This window comes from Nanorana parkeri, unplaced genomic scaffold (genome assembly GCF_000935625.1).
Source record: "Nanorana parkeri isolate BGI_ZX_2015 unplaced genomic scaffold, ASM93562v1 scaffold539, whole genome shotgun sequence".
Taxonomy (NCBI): domain Eukaryota; kingdom Metazoa; phylum Chordata; class Amphibia; order Anura; family Dicroglossidae; genus Nanorana; species Nanorana parkeri.
Window position 1 is genome coordinate 14,680 of NW_017306807.1, and position 18,006 is coordinate 32,685.

General features: G+C 42.1%; 1 protein-coding gene across 1 annotated transcript in view; it reads left to right on the forward strand.

The window, feature by feature from the left end:
• Positions 1-3,512: 3,512 nt before the first annotated feature.
• Positions 3,513-18,006, forward strand: part of PPM1E (protein phosphatase, Mg2+/Mn2+ dependent 1E) — a 51,469-nt gene continuing 36,975 nt past the window's right edge. The window contains exons 1-3 of the mRNA XM_018561704.1: positions 3,513-4,103; positions 5,142-5,652; positions 9,800-9,999. Of these exons, the coding sequence (XP_018417206.1) occupies positions 3,513-4,103; positions 5,142-5,652; positions 9,800-9,999 (1,302 nt within the window). The remainder of the gene's footprint in view (positions 4,104-5,141; positions 5,653-9,799; positions 10,000-18,006) is intronic.

The window sequence follows — 18,006 nt, forward strand, 5'->3', positions numbered from 1 at the left end:
GGTGGGAAATGTTGGGGGGGGGGGGCAGGGAAGAGATGAAGAGAGGTCTTGGTTCCTTTTACTCCATCAGAACTCAAGTGTGTGAAACTGGCACCACATGCTTAGAAGTATAGAGCTGTGTTGTCATGTCAAAGCGGGAGTTAGGAGCATGCAATATTTCTAGCACATCAACAATTATTGTTCTTACTTGCAGCATGGTTAAAGGGATAAAAAATGGGGAAATTTGCATGTATTGCACAGATGTACTAAATATGGTTTGTTTATGTTTTTAATGTTGCCTTGATGTATGCATTAATACTGCAGTGTTTATGGCAACAATAATGAGATCTATAAGACTGAAGGAAAATTAGGGTTGTTGTTTTAAGCTCATTCTCTTATCTGCACAAAAAAACAGCTCCCCATTACTTTACTCACGTTTAAATTCATTATACTTGTTAAATTCAGTGTAATAACTATTTGATATAGCTGCAAATACAATGTGATGATTATCATTATTGTTCAGCATTGCTCTTCATGTGCAGGATAACCTAAACATACCATGAGAAACCCATGACCAAGCAAAATAAATTGTACTGCTCACCTGAGGGTTCTTGCCCTCTGTAACTACACATGAGCAAATGTTTATATTGTATTCATTGCTTAAAATGAATCTGTTTTGCCCATACAGGGCAAAGCAACAGGTTAACAGTAATGAAAGCCTCCCAAGACACATAAACGTATCTTCCTGTTGCTTTCCCTTCTGAACTGTTGAGGTGTCTGGAGGTCAAGGAAAACTCTGTGTAAGCTACAAGATGCCTCAATCATAGCTCACACAGGGATACAGACTCCTGTGTGACAGTGCTGATTGGCCCAGTGTTGTCACATGCTCATGCATACCTGGAATTATTGGGTATTTTCTTCAGTTCCTGTTGCTGAATAGAGTGGTGGGGGAGAAAGGGAAAGGAAATGTGAAGGGATGAAAGCAATACCAGAACTGTAGAGATAAATAATTTATCTGATATGTTGTATTGGAGGCATCTCCAATTGTCTGCATGCAACATCTTTTGACATGTCTAGCACCCCAGAATAATATTGGAGAGCTTCTTCAGGCAAGCAGAAACTGAAAGACAGGAAAGTGCAGGAAAAGGCTCTAATCTTAAACTAGTAAATGGAAATACAAGAAGAAATCTCTTCTAACTCTGATACTTATAACCCTAAAATGAGACCAACACCAGCTTTACCTAACTACTTAAGTGAGCCCTAAAATATTCACAGCACCCTGTGCATACCCACAGCACCCTGCATCAGGAGTGTCCACATCCAGAGCAAGCAGTCCCACCTTCATGCAGCACCGCATGACACCAGAAGGAAACACTCAGAGAGGAATTTACCAAAACTGGAGCAGAGAGAATCTGGAGCATTTGTTCATGACAACCAAACAGATTCGGTCTCTCTCATTTTCAAATCTTAACTGAACAAACTGAAGAGAGAAGCTGATTGGTTGACATGGGCAACTGCTCCAAATTCGGTCTGCTCCAGTTTTGATAAATTCTTTTGATGTGGACCTTGTGTACATCAGCATTCCACCACCTCTCACTCGGCAGATTGCAGTAAAAGCACTAGTATGGATGGATGGGAAATTGGCCTTTTAATTTCGTTACTCCTGTATGTCCCTCATTTCCTATGTCTTCTGGGCGATGGGTACTGTCCTCCTGGTGATGTGGACTTATTCACCACGAAGACCCCAAATAAGGCAGCCTCCAATCTTCCTGAGGAAGCTTTTTTTAGTGAAACGCGTAGAAGGTTGGACCCACGTTGTTTAGATCCAAGATTTTAGGATATGTTAATGGAATTACATGATGAACCTATTCAATTATTTGTATTATTGTTTACAAGCGGTTACCATATTGTTGATGCTTAGAATGTGGCTGTGTGGTCCAGGGAGGCTATATGCCTATACCCATTTTAGATTGTACTGTGGTTGAGGGAGTTGCTATGGGTGTGGTATTGATGGGATTATATATTGGCTCTCTTTTTTTGTATATTTGTATTTGTATAATAATAAATACATTTTTTCAATATTGATATACGTGCAATATGTGTTTTTCATGCCTAGAGTGACACTTTAAAAGCCCCACTCTTTCCAGTTTTTGTTACAATTATATTTAGGGGTGTGGTGTCCTGTTTCTCATGGTGGCTCAGAACCTTCTTATGTCTTTTGTTTCCATTTCATGAATTGACTTCATTTTGTTCATGTATATAAGGCTTTATTCATTTCCTATTTTGCTACCTTCAACCTAAGGTCTCTAGCACGTTCAACTGCAGTAATATTTCACATTTCCCGTCTTTATCTAGCCAGGAGTTGTGACCCTTTCGATGGCATGGACCATTGTGGAAAATAACATGTCAATGGATTACAGGCTCCTCTGGCAAGATATGGACTCACTACAAGGAAACTGAAAATAATAGGAGTAAATAAACCTGACCTTGGCAAACATGTCAGGGTCACATAGAGCTCTACAGCCAGCTTTGTCTTTCTATTCTAATGAGAGAAGATGCACATGAATAGAGGATATTGTGTGTCCTGCTCTTCCTTACCTATTCTCACAGAGAAGCTATAGTCAAATAGTTGTAATTAAAACACCCTTTGTGATATCTGATGACTGCGGCATGAGGCAAACATTTTCTTTTCATGTGTAGTTTACTAGCGGTGCAGTCTAGGGTCTAATGTTAAGAGGGTGTTATTATATTTTATATTTATAAAAGTGGCATAAAGGGAAGACAATTAAAAAATTGTGATAATATATAGATAGAAGATAGTATAGCACATTGCTTCCCAAACCTGTCCTGAAGTATTATCAAATATGCATGATTTTCATGCAATTTCACATTTGGTCAGGTGGATTAAAGCAAATCTAAACCCAAAAACATAATGAGGGGAATTTATCAAAACAGGAGCAGCTGTGGGGGGCGTGTCTTGGACATGAAGGTGTGCAGGCGTGTCTAGTTAGAGCTCCGAGCACATCACCCGCAGTGCTGACAACCCGGACTAGGACGAAAATCACAAGCCTACAGCCTTAAAAATGAGCTTGAATAAGAAAAATATGAGAAGCGGGGCTACTAAAACCACAGCCGCCGGCATCAAAAAGTATATGGCACCAGACCGGACGGGCCTGAATACGTCGCAGGGCATGAACCAGACCAGCTTACAAGCCGCATACTCACCGCATTCATCCCAGCATTCATCCCAGCATAGACCGGACCCTGAGCTGTCCTACCTCCGATCGGAATCGGGAGACGAGCTGGAGTCCCGGACTGGAGTGTCGCTGGACGAACTGGTACGTGTCCTCCCCACGAGACAGGACCTAGCAGACATGCTCCGCACTCTTGAGGTCTCCTTGAAGGCTGACATATTGGCGCTTAGAGGTGAGGTCACATAACTTCTCTGCAGAGTGGAAGATACAGAGAGCCGATTGGACAGACATGCGGCGGCTATAGTAACCCTGCAGAATCAGTTCCAATCCGCGGCCAGAATGCAGAGGGACCTAGCATATCGTATGGAGGAGCAACATAATCGGGGACGCCGTAACAACTTGCGGGTGAGAGACCTCCCTAAGGCGATAATGGATGTGGATCTGGCGGTCACCCTGCGAGACATTCTTAACCCTATAATGGGCAGGACCCCTACCACTCTTCTCCTATTTGACAGGGTATATAGAATACCTCACCCGCGGGGCATGCAAACTGAAACCCCCAGAGATGTGATATGTCGATTACATTACCATATGGATAAAGAAATTATTTTGATGAAGCTGCGGGAGACGCCGCAGATAGAAGCTAATGGCGCACATCTACAAATCTTCCCCGACCTGGCTAGAGAGACTCTCACAAGGCGCAGGGCTTTACGGCCGCTGCTAGACCTGCTGCGTTCTAAAGACATCCAATACCGCTGGGGTTTCCCGGCATGTTTAATCGCCAGAAGACAAGGCAAGACGTCGATTCTCCGCTTCCCGGAAGAGCTGGAGGCTTTTTGTGAAGCTCTACAGGTCAAGGCACCGAAGTTACCAGGATGGAACGACGAGCTACCAACCCTACCACCGCTGCAAGATCGGCAATGGAGGGCAGTGAGTACCGCTTTACCATTGGCCCAATAGGAAATTTGAAAGCTCAAAGGCTTGCATGTAGACTTTGTCCGAAGTTAAAAGGGCCTACTCCATCAGACCGAAACCGGTTTGGACTACTAACGAGACATTGGTGAATATGTTTAATGATAATTTAGATATATGGATGCTAAGCTAACGCTAAAAAAGTTTTTGCGGGTGTATGCTGGACCGGGTAGCTATGGTGGCACTCAGGGGCTTTGGCACCCATGGCTACTTAAGACCTGGCTTGACCGGTGGCACCCTAGATGATCCTGCCATGCACCCCACAAGTTATCTATATGGTTCCAAGGGAAACCGTTTTTTGTAAAGTTTTACCTCCGTGTTTTGTCTTTATGATGAATAACACTGAAGAACAAGAAGGGGGATCACTTTCTCGACCCCCTATACTGTTTATGTGTATCTATACTTAGTAGTCGTGCAGAGATCCGCAGAGGCGGCTATGGGGAGAGAGATGGATGCGGTGTAACCTAAATGGCAGATATTAAACTAATTAGCTACAATGTCCGTGGGCTCAATACCCCGGCTAAACGACATGCCTTATATAGGGAATTGAAAACGTTGGACGGAGATGTATTGTTCCTCCAAGAAACACATATATCTCATACGTCACATGTTTAATTGTACTCTCAACAATATCCTATATGGTACTATAGTACGTCACCATCTAGCAAACAAAGTGGCGTCGCCATTGGGTTCCATAGACACCTGCCAGTTAATTTACTCGAGATGAAAACAGATTCTGCTGGGAGATCTATATTTATACGGGGAGAGATAGGACAGCAGGTGTATACTCTGGCAAATATCTATGGACCAAACCAAGCTCAGGTACCATACTTAAAGCAAATACTGAACTCTCTGATGGACTTCCAGGCAGGTATAACGATACTTGCGGGGGATCTCAATATACATATGGACCCGTCCTTAGATTCTTCATCCGGTCGAACACATGTAACATATAGACAAATCTCTAATCTTAAAACACATTTCCAAAACTTACAGCTTATGGACACTTGGCGCACACTACATCCTCATGAAAAAAACTACACGATATACTCACCTGTACACAACATGTATGCTTGTATTGATTATATATTTATGGAACACAGACACTTGGATTTACTTCGAGAGGCCACTATATTAACAGCTACGATATCAGATCACGCCCCTATATCTATTTGCCTGGAGAGACCCGGAGAGAATAGACCTCCGTATAGGTGGAGACTTAACGAACAGCTATTGGCCGACCCTAATATTGAGTCGGCTCTAAAAGAAGATCTCATTCTCTATTTTAGAGAAAACGATACGGAATCTATCTCTCCGGGGATACTCTGGGAAGCCCATAAGGCAACGATACGGGGGAAATTGATAGCACAAGGCGCACGTAAAAAAAAGGAACAAACTCACAAAATCACGGAACTGACTCACAAGATAACCACCCTAGAACGAATACACAAACTGTCTCTGGCGGAAGCTCACCTCCAGGAATTAACCGAAGCACGGGAAGAACTACGTAAGGTCTTACAGGCTAATTATATTAGATCTGTGAACTATTTGTCTCAACAGACCTATGAATTTGGAAATAAGCCAGGCAGGCGATTGGCTGGTATGTTACGTGCCCGCCAAAATACGGGTTTTATTCCCAAAATCAAGACGGCGACCAATGTCGTCACGTATCTCACGACAGAGATAGCCCAAACTTTCAGGGAATTCTATTCTAAATTATATATGTCAGACCTAACCTTTCTAAACTAGCCAGAAAACGACATAACGACTTAATACGCTCGTACCAGGATAAGCTCCCCCTTCCTCAAATTGATCAGACTACAATGACGTCTTTAGAAGCCCCAATATCAGAACAAGAACTGACTGAGGCTATAACTACATCACCGACGGGGAAAGACCCCGGCCCGGACGGGTTCTCGCTAGAATATTATAAAACTTTCCAAACTACACTTTTACCTTACTTATGCACATATTTAAACACTTCCCTCACAGGTAGACCCCCTGACCCCGCTACATTACATGCACATATCTCAGTCTTCCCTAAGCCCGGTAGGGACCCAACTGTCTGTAGCAGCTATAGGCCTATTTCATTATTGAAGACAGACATTAAATTATATGCAAAAATCTTAGCCAACCGCTTGGCCCCTCTATTATCTCATCTTATCTCAGCAGATCAGTCTGGGTTCATACCGGGCAGGGAGGCCAGAGATAATACGCAACGGGCACTGACACTGGTTAATTACGCCTCCACATCTACCCTATCGACTATGATTCTCTCTACCGATGCTGAAAAAGCGTTCGATAGGGTCGATTGGGATTATTTAAATATCACACTTGAACACTTTGGGCTTGGCCCAAGAATGCTACACTCAATTAAGACACTTTACCACAAACCTACGGCACAAATCAAGATTAATGGTAGTTTGTCGCAAGTATTTGAACTCCACAACGGCACCCGCCAGGGGTGCCCTCTATCACTCCTTCTATTTGCACTATCTTTGGAGCCTATGCTCATCTCTATCAGGAACAATATAAATATTAAGGGCATTGAAGTCCAGGGCCAGGAGCATAAGATAGCGGCATATGCCGATGACATTCTTTTCTTTGTCAGACAGCCCAGGACTACAATACCTAATCTCCTTAAAGAATTTGAACAATACGGTATGGTCTCAAACTTTACCATAAACCGACATAAATCAGAAATATTGAATCTCACAGTCCCTCCTCAAGAATGTCAGCACTTACGTAGCTCCCTACCTTTCACATGGAAATCACGTAGACTGAAATACCTGGGCATAAATTTGACTTGTGAATTTTCAGACTTGATGAAGTATAATTATATCCCACTTCTGAATAGCATAAAAGTAGACCTGTCTAGGTGGATAAACGATCGACTCTACCTACTTTGACAGGCAGGATTAATGCTGTTAAAATGAATGTCTTGCCTAGGGTACTATACCTGCTGCAAACAGTGCCTATTTCTCTGCCAGAATGTTATCTGAGAACCATGTGCAAAGTGGTCGATAAATATATATGGAATCGGTCTAGAGCTAGGATCTCCCGACAGACTCTTATTAGGACTAGACGAGAGGGCGGCTTGGCCCTCCCAGACTTTACCTTATATTACTATGCGGTGGCGCTTAATAGAGTGCTGGACTGGACCTACCAATTGGGGAGTAAAAGGTGGGTTGATTTAGAGTCTTCACTAGCAGGCCAGTCTCTACTGATAACACCATGGATTCCACCAGAACATAGAGGGCTTGAGAGCTCTACCTGCCCACTGACTAGGACCACTCTAACTATATGGTCAAAACTGTACTCTCAATTGGTGGGCCCTTACAATTCTCCTCTATTGCCCCTTTTGGGTCACTCATTTTTCCCCCCAGGTATCTTGGACAAAGGCCTACGACACTGGTCTACTAATAAATTCCCCAAACTATATGAGGTCTTACAAGATTCTGGTTGTATAAACACACTACAACAAATACAGACTAGATTCGGCCGTAGACCATTGGATAATTGGCAGTATTATCAGCTACAGCACTTCATCTCCTCTCTCCCCAAACCACTTCGATCTCTGAAAAATTTACACCCATTGGAGACCTTATTATCACAATCAGACTCTCCACTACATGGGCTTTCGCAAATGTATAAAATATTGCTCTCCACTCGGACGTCACAAGACCCGCCATATATATTACACTGGGAGGTAGATTTGGGTAAAATCCTGACCAGTAATCAGAAAAAGATGCTCCTTAACCTCAATTCTGTCTCCTCTATGAGCACTCATGTAGTGGAGGCCTCATTTAAGTTATTGGCAAGGTGGTACTACACGCCGGACCGCCTCCATGCAATACATCCGACTCATTCGTTGGAATACTGGAGGGGATGTGGTTTAGTGGGCACCCATGGACACATATGGTGGTTTTGTCCTAAGATTAAACCTTTTTGGACGCAAGTTACCCAACTTATTACATCCATAACGGAGCAATTAGCACCTAATGATCCTTGGGCATGTCTACTACATTTATCAGAGATATCACCCGTAAGATACCGGAAATTGTTACTACCGCACCTATTGAATGCAGCAAAATTCCTTATCCCAAAATACTGGAACACCGCCACGATACCCACAATTACAGAATGGATACATAAAGTAGATTATCTATGTTTGATGGAGAAACTTACTATGGCACGACAGGAACGCACACCTGTGTTTGAAACTTTATGGGCCCCGTGGAGTGCCTTTTAGGGCTACTGTTCTTTATTAGTAACTGATTGAGTAATTGGAATCCAGGACATAAAATTATAAGTAGGATGAAAGATGCCCATGTCCATTTACATTTCGTTACCAGAATTTATTAGACTCTTAAAAAGGAAGATATAGCTCTAGAAGGCAACAGTGTATATAGGATATAGATCTCTGCACGAACCCCCCTTTCCCTTCCCTCTCTCCCCCCCCTTTTTTCTTCTCTTTTCTTTTCTTTATATCGTGAGTTTGTGAACCCTCCCTGTTCCTATGGTTGTTGGACCACACATACAATAGGCTCTTGTATTTGGTTAACAAATAGGGAGACAGGAAGGATGTAATTAATTGAAGAAGTATAGCAATATGTGTATGTTATATAAGTGATGGTAACACCCGAAGTGTACGGGATGGTTCAATAACTGTGTAAATGTCTATTAATTTATAATAATAAAAATTTAATATTTAAAAAACAAAACAAAACAGGAGCAGCTGTGCATGGCAACCAATAAGCATCTCTATTTCATTTTCAAATCTCAATGGAAATAACTGAAGAGAGAAGCTGACTGGTTGCCCCGGGCAAATGCTCCAGATTGTGTCTACTCCAGTTTTGATAATTCCACTCAATGTACTGCAGCTTACCAGGCCTTAGATGTGATGGCTATATTAGTGTTACTTTTCAGGCTTTTTTTTTCTTCTTTATTTTCAAATTGTAATCCGGAGCATAGCACACTTCCTAAACTAGGTTGACAACATATACGCCAACAAAGTCCACAATAAAGCGCCTAAGTAGGGGGCTGGATTGGTGTGTATGGTTAAAAGTGTCTTATCTGTGCATTTGGAAGAGCACTGAGCACACATAGAGCAATATGCAGATTGTCCTTTAAAGCCTTCAGACTTTTTTTTAGTTTTAGATAGAGTTGGAATGAGTTAAAATCCTGCTAGATTTTTATTTTAGTATGTTAACTCATTTGGGAAAATTCCTGTTATTTCCTTTTATTGTGACACCAGAATAGGAATTTGTGTGAGTGGTCGTCACTGGGACAGAAAGCCACTACTACAATAAAAACCTTGTCAGAAGTTCTAATCCTTCCCCACTCTTTTTTGTTTGTGTCCTTGTTGGAGAGATTTCCCATCAGTTATTTTCCTGACAAGAAGTGAGGTTAATAGACAGACATAATCTGACAATCTAGCCCTCTGGACTTTGGTGCTAAGCCCCCATTTACACCTAATCGTTTTGTAGGGCGTTTCCTGAAACGCAGTAATGCTTGATGTGAAGGATTCCATTATTTTCACTGGTGCCGGTTAACACCTGAGTGTTGTGTTACTTGTTGCTTATCAGCTCAGACTGATGGTTGTGCAAAAACATTAACACCACACTTCTTTTTTTTCCCCCCCTTTTTTTTAGAGTTGGAGTCGGTAAAGCTGGCCCGTGCAGTGTTCAGCAAGCTGCATGAGGTTTGCTGTAGTTGGGTGAAAGATTTTCCTTTGTGCCGGAAGCCGCACTTGTTCTATGATACATCCATACATGCCATCAAGAATATGCGGAGGAAGATGGAGGATAAGCATGTCTGCATTCCTGACTTTAACATCCTCTTCAATCTAGAGGTAAGTGACAAATTGTATACAATTGTAAAAAAAATTTAGATATGAAAACGTTACATCAATGTAATAGGGATCTTTGAGAAGTTACAAAATCCCGTACACTGCAGGATGGGAGATGGAGGGGCGGTTCAGAAAGGCAATCAGACCCTCCTGTATGCACTTGTGCTGACAGGAGAAGAGAGCCGAGTGAGCAGAACTGATTACTCGCTGTCCAAGCAGCAGGCTGCGGTGAAGAGGTAACACCACTATATTCCGTAACTCCAATAGAGAAAGTGGTAATACTCTCTTGCTGTTGTGTCTGGCAGAAGTGTAGGAATCAAAAAGTCACTGGACAGGGCTACACATCCTTTTGTAGATAAACATACCTGAGTCTGAGGTTGTAGCAGGGTGAGAAGTGGGGCAAGGGGAGGAGCTAATAGTAGTACATAGGCAACAAACAGGCAATTGTGACAATCTGAGGGCAACAAAGAAGCAATTGTGACAGTATGCGGTCAGCAAATTGGTGATCATTTCAATACACGGGTAACAAACAGGCAATCATTACAATAAGCAGGGGTGACAATAACTGGCGCTCCGTCCCCTTGTTTGCCCCTTGACTTACCTTTGCATGCCGTGTCCTGGAGGCCTGGAGTAGAGATACTTCTTGCTGCATCTGGGGGTCTTCCACTAGCCGCGTTGGGGGGTCTTCCACTTGTTGCATCGAGGGGTCTGTTCTTTACTTCATCTAGGGTTTGCCACTTACTATATAGGGGGTATGTCATTTGCTGCATCTCTGGGGTCTGCCAAATGTTCCATCTGAGGATGCATGTGACCATAGGGAGGAGCTTGTGGAGGAGAAAGCATAGCCTGCATTTTCATCTGGCTCTGACTGAAGTAGTGACGCTGCTGTCACTATTCCTTTTGGTGTACTGGCAGGAGAGCTGGAGGCTCTCAAATTGATTAGCCAGTGTCTCCAGTTGTAAGCCAGAGTTCCCAGTTCACATTGGCAATTTCGATGAGGCAGTTCACATATTCTGTATATTGTCTATTTAGCTGGCGTTTAGTTTTAATGCCGAGTGCAACAATGATGCATAAAGGGCAGTAGCACAAAGCAAGCAACCTAAGTTAGTGATAGTAGAATTATAATTGCTTAGGGTTACTAAACTTTGCAAACAGTTCTTTGTCTCGCCAAATAAACATGATAGTGTATTATGTATGTTACTTGGGCATTTGTAGGATTCACATAGAAAAACTTCTTCAAAGGGATGCTTTTCCCATAGAACGCTCTAGTTACCTTAACCACTTTGAAGACCGGGGTGTTAACCCCCTTCCTGGCTAAGCCATTTTTCAGTATTCAGCGGTGCAGTACTTTGACATTTATTCAGTCATGCAATGCTGTACTAAAATTAATTGTATACCTTTTTTGGGGACAGATGGAGCTTTCTTTTGATGGTATTTAATGACCACTGGGGTTTTTATTTTTTACTATATCAAGGAAAAAAATTACCAAAAGTTTTGAAAAAAAAATGTTTACGCAACACTATATTATGAAACATTTATTACTAACCAATATTATTGTAAAATATAAAAGATGGGGTCACGTCGGGTAAATAGACACCAAACATGTCAAGCCTTAAAATTATGCACACCTGCGAAACAGCAAAACACTACAATACCCAAAATTGCCCAAAGGAGACAATTTAAAAGCTTTGACCGCTCATCCTTAGGTTAGTGTTATTAATGATTGATGGCCCTAGAATTATTGCTTGCACTCCAATGTTCGTTGTGATATGTAACATGTGTGGCGCAATTGGAATTTTTGCGTGTGGGCGAGGAACTTAAAACATTTTTTTTTGGGGGGGGGGGGGGTTCTTTTTTTTTTAAATATGTGACAAATTCTTTTTTTTTTACACTTAATGTTATTGCTATCACATAGGGGGCTAACAACCCCCTGTGTAATAGCACAGGCACCTGACACATCCTCTTTATGAAGACATCAGGTGTCTCTAAGACCCTTAATGTCATCTAGGGACCCCCAAAGAAGCTGATGAAGCACAGATCTGCTTCATCAGCTTCTTCTCGGGCTACAGCAGCCAGAGAAATTACAAGCTGAATGCGGAAGTGATGTAATACACATCACTTTCTCATTCAGAGATCAGAGAGGAGAGTAGCAGGTGGAAGAGGGCTGATCTCCCTCTGATCTTAATGCCGTGAGCTGCTGAGCTGGTCTCAGGCCCGCAGAGGGGACAGCAGAGCCCGGAAAAGCCGGTAACATCGGTGGAGGGGGGCATTGCCGAAAGAGGGGCACACACTGCCACCGTACAATTGATCGGACAGCTATAGAGCTGCCTGAACGCTTGAATGCTTGTATGTAACAGCAGTTACCAACTGTTTACAACAGTCAGACCCCATTCACACTGAGCGACATGGAAATCGCGCGACTTTGAGCGATATTGAGCAACGTTGCGCGACTTCAGTAGCAGGTGGGAGAGGGCTGATCTCCCTCTAATCTTAATGCCGTGAGCTGCTGAGCTGGTCTCAGGCCCGCAGAGGGGACAGCAGAGCCCGGAAAAGCCGGTAACATCGGTGGAGGGGGGCATTGCCGAAAGAGGGGCACACACTGCCACCGTACAATTGATCGGACAGCTATAGAGCTGCCTGAACGCTTGAATGCTTGTATGTAACAGCAGTTACCAACTGTTTACAACAGTCAGACCCCATTCACACTGAGCAACATGGAAATCGCGCGGCTTTGAGCGATATTGAGCGACGTCGCCTCGACTTCTTCCTATTGGGCTGTATGCAATCAGGAGCAATATCGCTCAAAATCGTTCTAAAAAAGGGTCATGTAGGAGCGACAAGCTACCAGCGACGAGCTACAAGCGATATTGAGCGACGAGATGTGAACAGCTACATTGAAATGTATTGGTGAAGCTACATAGAGCGATATAGCGCGGAAATATGAGCAATATCGCTGCAAAAATCGTGCTATAAATCGCTCAATGTGAACGGAGCCTCAGTGTGCTATGCCTTCAAGTGTGCTTGGGGGCGTGAGCAGAAAAAAAAGCCGTATATTTATGGCGCCCCGCTGTAGGGTGCTTGCTGTCCGTTCGTACGTTTATTTACAATGGGCGGATGGCAAGTAGTTAAAGGGCATTTCCACCTTTTGCAGCCAAATTGGGCTAACAGAGAACTTTATATTGCTACATGTTTCCCATTCACATAGCATAACTTTCAACAGTATTTAAAAATGTACTGCTTACTTTACTTATATTTTACTTTACTACTTTACTACTACTTTCTACTATGGGGTGTGAGGTGTTTACCATAATTAACCCTGTCTGTACTGTTCCAGCAGATCTCCATTATCGGTTATAAATGAGATCTGTACACTGTCCGAACAACAGGTTAAATATCTCAAGGTTTGGGTGTCACATTGTATGTTAATGCACTTTGTCCCTTATCTGCACATAGTCCTCTATTCTAAGCAATAAAAGCTGTTTATAGGGTCCTCTGTATAAACCTGTTCTAAAGAAACCATTAGAAAGGTAAGAAATATATATAACAGGTTTGCTGTGTGAATGGGAACACATTAACATATAGTGGGGGATTTCTCAAAGGTGACTGCAAAGATGGAAATGCACTTTAAATTTCAACTTCCTATATCTGACTTTCTCTAGTGTTACCACTACCGAGGGCCATTATTCATTAGAGAGCTTGCCTGAAGTGGCATTTATGGTTCAAACAGCTGCATATATTTTTTGACAACAATATTATCAGCAGGTCTCAGCACTGGTTTATAAGAGATCAGCCATGTCTAGCTAAATGAATTGCTTTCTGAGGGGAAAGTACTGCATTGGATATTCTTTATGTTGCTAGTTTTTTCAGCACTAATGTTCTAGGGATAGCAGCAGATTTTTATGGTTGCCAGTTTTTCTCTTTATTAAATAACTGGTAAAGGGAAAGAAAACCATGTTCTGATAAAGAAAACTACTCATAAATGTAGAATTAAAAGTAAACAAAGCAGCAAATTAAGGGTAATTAGCAGGTCGAATTGAAGTGTATGCGTTGTTTTTGAAATGTTTCTCTAGCTTTATTTGTAAATAACCCGCTGATATTTGCAAGTTGTGTTCGTCATCTAAAATACATTCAGCCTCAATGTAAGGTGATAAAACAAAAACCTGTTGCATCATCATTTCGGGTATCAGATTGACAATCTAACTTTTGCAGATTATGTTTTTTACATTTCTTTCTAAATGAAATTTAGTCTGAACTGCCCCCCTGCATTAGGCCCCCTCACACTTGTTAAACATATCTCAATCTATATATCTTTACATACAGATATAGAAGAAGGGTGTTCTGGACAGTCTGGTGACATCACAGGTCATTTCTCCTTCTCCTGGGGATGGTGGTGGACAGTCCCTTACAGCTGCAATGTACATTGCTCACTTAATGACTTGTGAGCACCCTTCAATGCAGTAGTATTCTAAACTGAGGTTGCATGATAAGAGAAGGGTTAACGACATCCTGGGTTTAAAGCAGGGATGGCCAAACTCCCGCCCTCCAGCTGTGGCGAGACTACAAATCCCATGAAGCATCTCTCTCCGGGAGTTATGTCTGTGAGAATCTTGCAAAGCCTCATGGGATTCGTAGTTCCACCACAGCTGGAGGGCCGCAGTTTGGCCATCCCTGGTATAGAGGAAGTGGGTTGAATGGTGCTGGCTGTCACACATCCCAGAAGACTCTAGTGGAAAAAATAATTACTGCAGTGGAATTAAAAAAACATTTCCAATAGCTGTAGGTATCAACCACAGTATAGGAAGAACACTGTCGGACTGCAGGTTTCTAACTATATTTATACCAGACTATGTGCCCTTTAGAACCTGGCAGGTTCTTCAGGGGTGGTGACCACAACAAAATAGGACCCTCTTTCAAAACAATCCAACTTATAGATCTTTTTGTACATACACTTGAGGAGGAAATTAACCATTTTGCAATAATTTACTAAGGGGCTGATGTATAAAACGTTCGCCTGGCTTATAGATGGGGGAATGCCATGTGCATGGCATTACTGCCATTAAATGGATCTGGGGAGCATAGGCTGTATTCTACATTTCAACTGCTCAACACCAATAGATAGGGTCCCAATAACCTCATAATAAATGCCAGACTTCCACATGACTTCCACTGGTGATTTCAATGCTGATGTGATTACCTGTTTACCAGCAGTGAAAATAGACGTTGTCAGTTAAAATTGGTTTCCAGTGCACTCCATGGGTTTTTTTTTTCTTTTTCATTAGAGCTTCATATGGGTCTTTGAGAGACGTTTATCCAAAGACAGTGCAGACAGCCCTAAAAACAAGTCGGAGAATAGACTCTATATAATCTATTATTTATTTGCGCTTATGGATATATTTCCCCCTATGTGTGTAGTGACAGCTGCAGTGATTAAATCTGAGGATGTGTGAATACTTCCTCTCATCAATCAATCAAGTGTCCAAAATATATATATACACATAGGGGGCAGATAGCGCAGGGAGAGAATAGACTCTAGCTTTGACTAAGTACCACCTGAACAAGAGTTTAAAATTCATTTACATGGATTCCACATTTATGGAGGAGAAACTCTAACTTTATTTGTGGAAATAAAATATAAAAAAGTAGACCTATGTCATAATATACTGTACAGTTGTTATTTAAAAGAAATCTTTAAGCAGTCTTCAGCTATATATGCCCACAAAATTACACCAAAGTACAGAGTGTATGTCCCTCTCCCTGTCACTCCTCTGCTGCCACAGCCGCTTTTACCGACAATTCGTGATTGTCAAAATCACATCTGGGACTAAATACAGGTACAGCAGCCATATCTAGCTACTGATGTCAAAAAGCAACCACCTAATTGGTGTTTGTATCTCAGAATCATGTAACTGAACAGTAGCATTCATCTGCAGATCAAAGGGGCGAGCATTGTTTGCATGTGATATCAGTTAAAACAACCTTACAAGGAAATTGCCAATAATACTTGTTCCCATTTAACCCCTTATTAAATCTTAGCCTTATTTAGCCTCAATTAACTACCCCCCTCCCTACTTTCCCTCAAGTAATCGCCAATACCAATTACCGATACTTTTTCTTAAAGGTACATGTGAAATTTTTTCTAAAACAATACAGACTAATGATTTTCGGGCAGTTTCTTTATAATTATGAAGAACTGTAACTCAATCCATGATTATTCATCAATGGAGAACCGCAAACAGCAATAGTGGGCTGCAGATTCCATCAATCCATGAGTATACTGCAATGGAGAATGATGACAAGCAATCGTAGACTGCTGAGATTTGTAGTCCTCTATAACCAGTTGCCATTCTCTATTGCCGTATAATCATAGATCCTATCAATCCATGATTATGCAGCAATTATACAGGGCTGTGTTTGGATCTCACCAGGGCTGCATGTGGGTGCCGGGCTCTCTGGACAGTGTGGGTGGGTACCGTGCTGCACAGGCTGTCCTTTGCTGTGCCTATCTCTTTGGGCACTGGAAATGAGGAGGAGGAGATGTGGGGCCGGACAGGCACTGTCAAAAACAGCTGCCTGGGGTCCCCAGCAGGCTGACTGAGGTCACCAGCAAGCGCAGGAACTCAGGCAGCCGAACTTCTTTAAAAATTTAAAGGGCCGGTATTGGCCTTAAGTATCGGGGCATTTTCACGAGTACTAGTACTCGTGAAAATGCCCTGTATCTACCCCGATACCAATATTAGTATTAGTATCGGGACATCCCTAGTATACAGGTGCGAGAACTGAAGTGGTTGAGCTGCAAGTAAGTGACTTTGCCTATTCTGAGAGGTAGAGTCTGGGAACATGATGCCGTCTGCCTGCTGCAGGCAAGAACAGGCTTCAAGCGGGAGCTTAGCTGTGTGAGATAAAATGAGTACTCAAACACTACCCTGATACCAAGGGTTACATTGCGACATCTAGTTCAGGAAGTAGATGTTGACCCTAAATCACATCGGAACAAGGGTAGTGCCCTTTTTCTGAGAAGAAGAGGAAATGAGGGCATTGTCGGGGAATGCTGTGATGTGTGAGGGAGGTAATAATAAATTCCAGTATGCGTGCACATTAGTTAGCACACTTTTATTAGCAAGCATGCTCTTAACAAGGCAAAATATATCTGATGCTAGATCTGCTTAAAAGGAAACCTGTACAAAGAGAAATAGAGGTGGCCATTGCTAACATCTCCCTTTGAAAATGCTAGTTGATTCAATGACGGATATATTTTAAGTTGGTGACCTAAACTAAAGGGCAGATCAGGAGTGCAGATTTCACTCTTCACTCTTGTCTTCACTTTGCAAACTTGTAAATGAATAACTCCAGGCAGCTAGAATTTTCATGCAGAGCTCAGTAATAGCAGTTTATATATATTTTTTTTCAGTTTTCTTGTAAGGAAGAACTCTGATCTGAATGACAGTCTATACAGGTGAAACTCGAATAATTAGAATATCGTGCAAAAGTAATTGCAGTAAGTGCTGCAAAAGGGGCCCAAACCAAGTACTGAGTACATATGCATGCTTGTACTTTTCAGAAGTCCGATATTGTTCTATGAGAAATTGCCAATAATACTTGTTCCCATTTAACCCCTTATTAAATCTTAGCCTTATTTAGCCTCAATTAACTACCCCCCTCCCTACTTTCCCTCAAGTAATCGCCAATACCAATTACCGATACTTTTTCTTAAAGGTACATGTGAAATTTTTTCTAAAACAATACAGACTAATGATTTTCGGGCAGTTTCTTTATAATTATGAAGAACTGTAACTCAATCCATGATTATTCATCAATGGAGAACCGCAAACAGCAATAGTGGGCTGCAGATTCCATCAATCCATGAGTATACTGCAATGGAGAATGATGACAAGCAATCGTAGACTGCTGAGATTTGTAGTCCTCTATAACCAGTTGCCATTCTCTATTGCCGTATAATCATAGATCCTATCAATCCATGATTATGCAGCAATTATACAGGGCTGTGTTTGG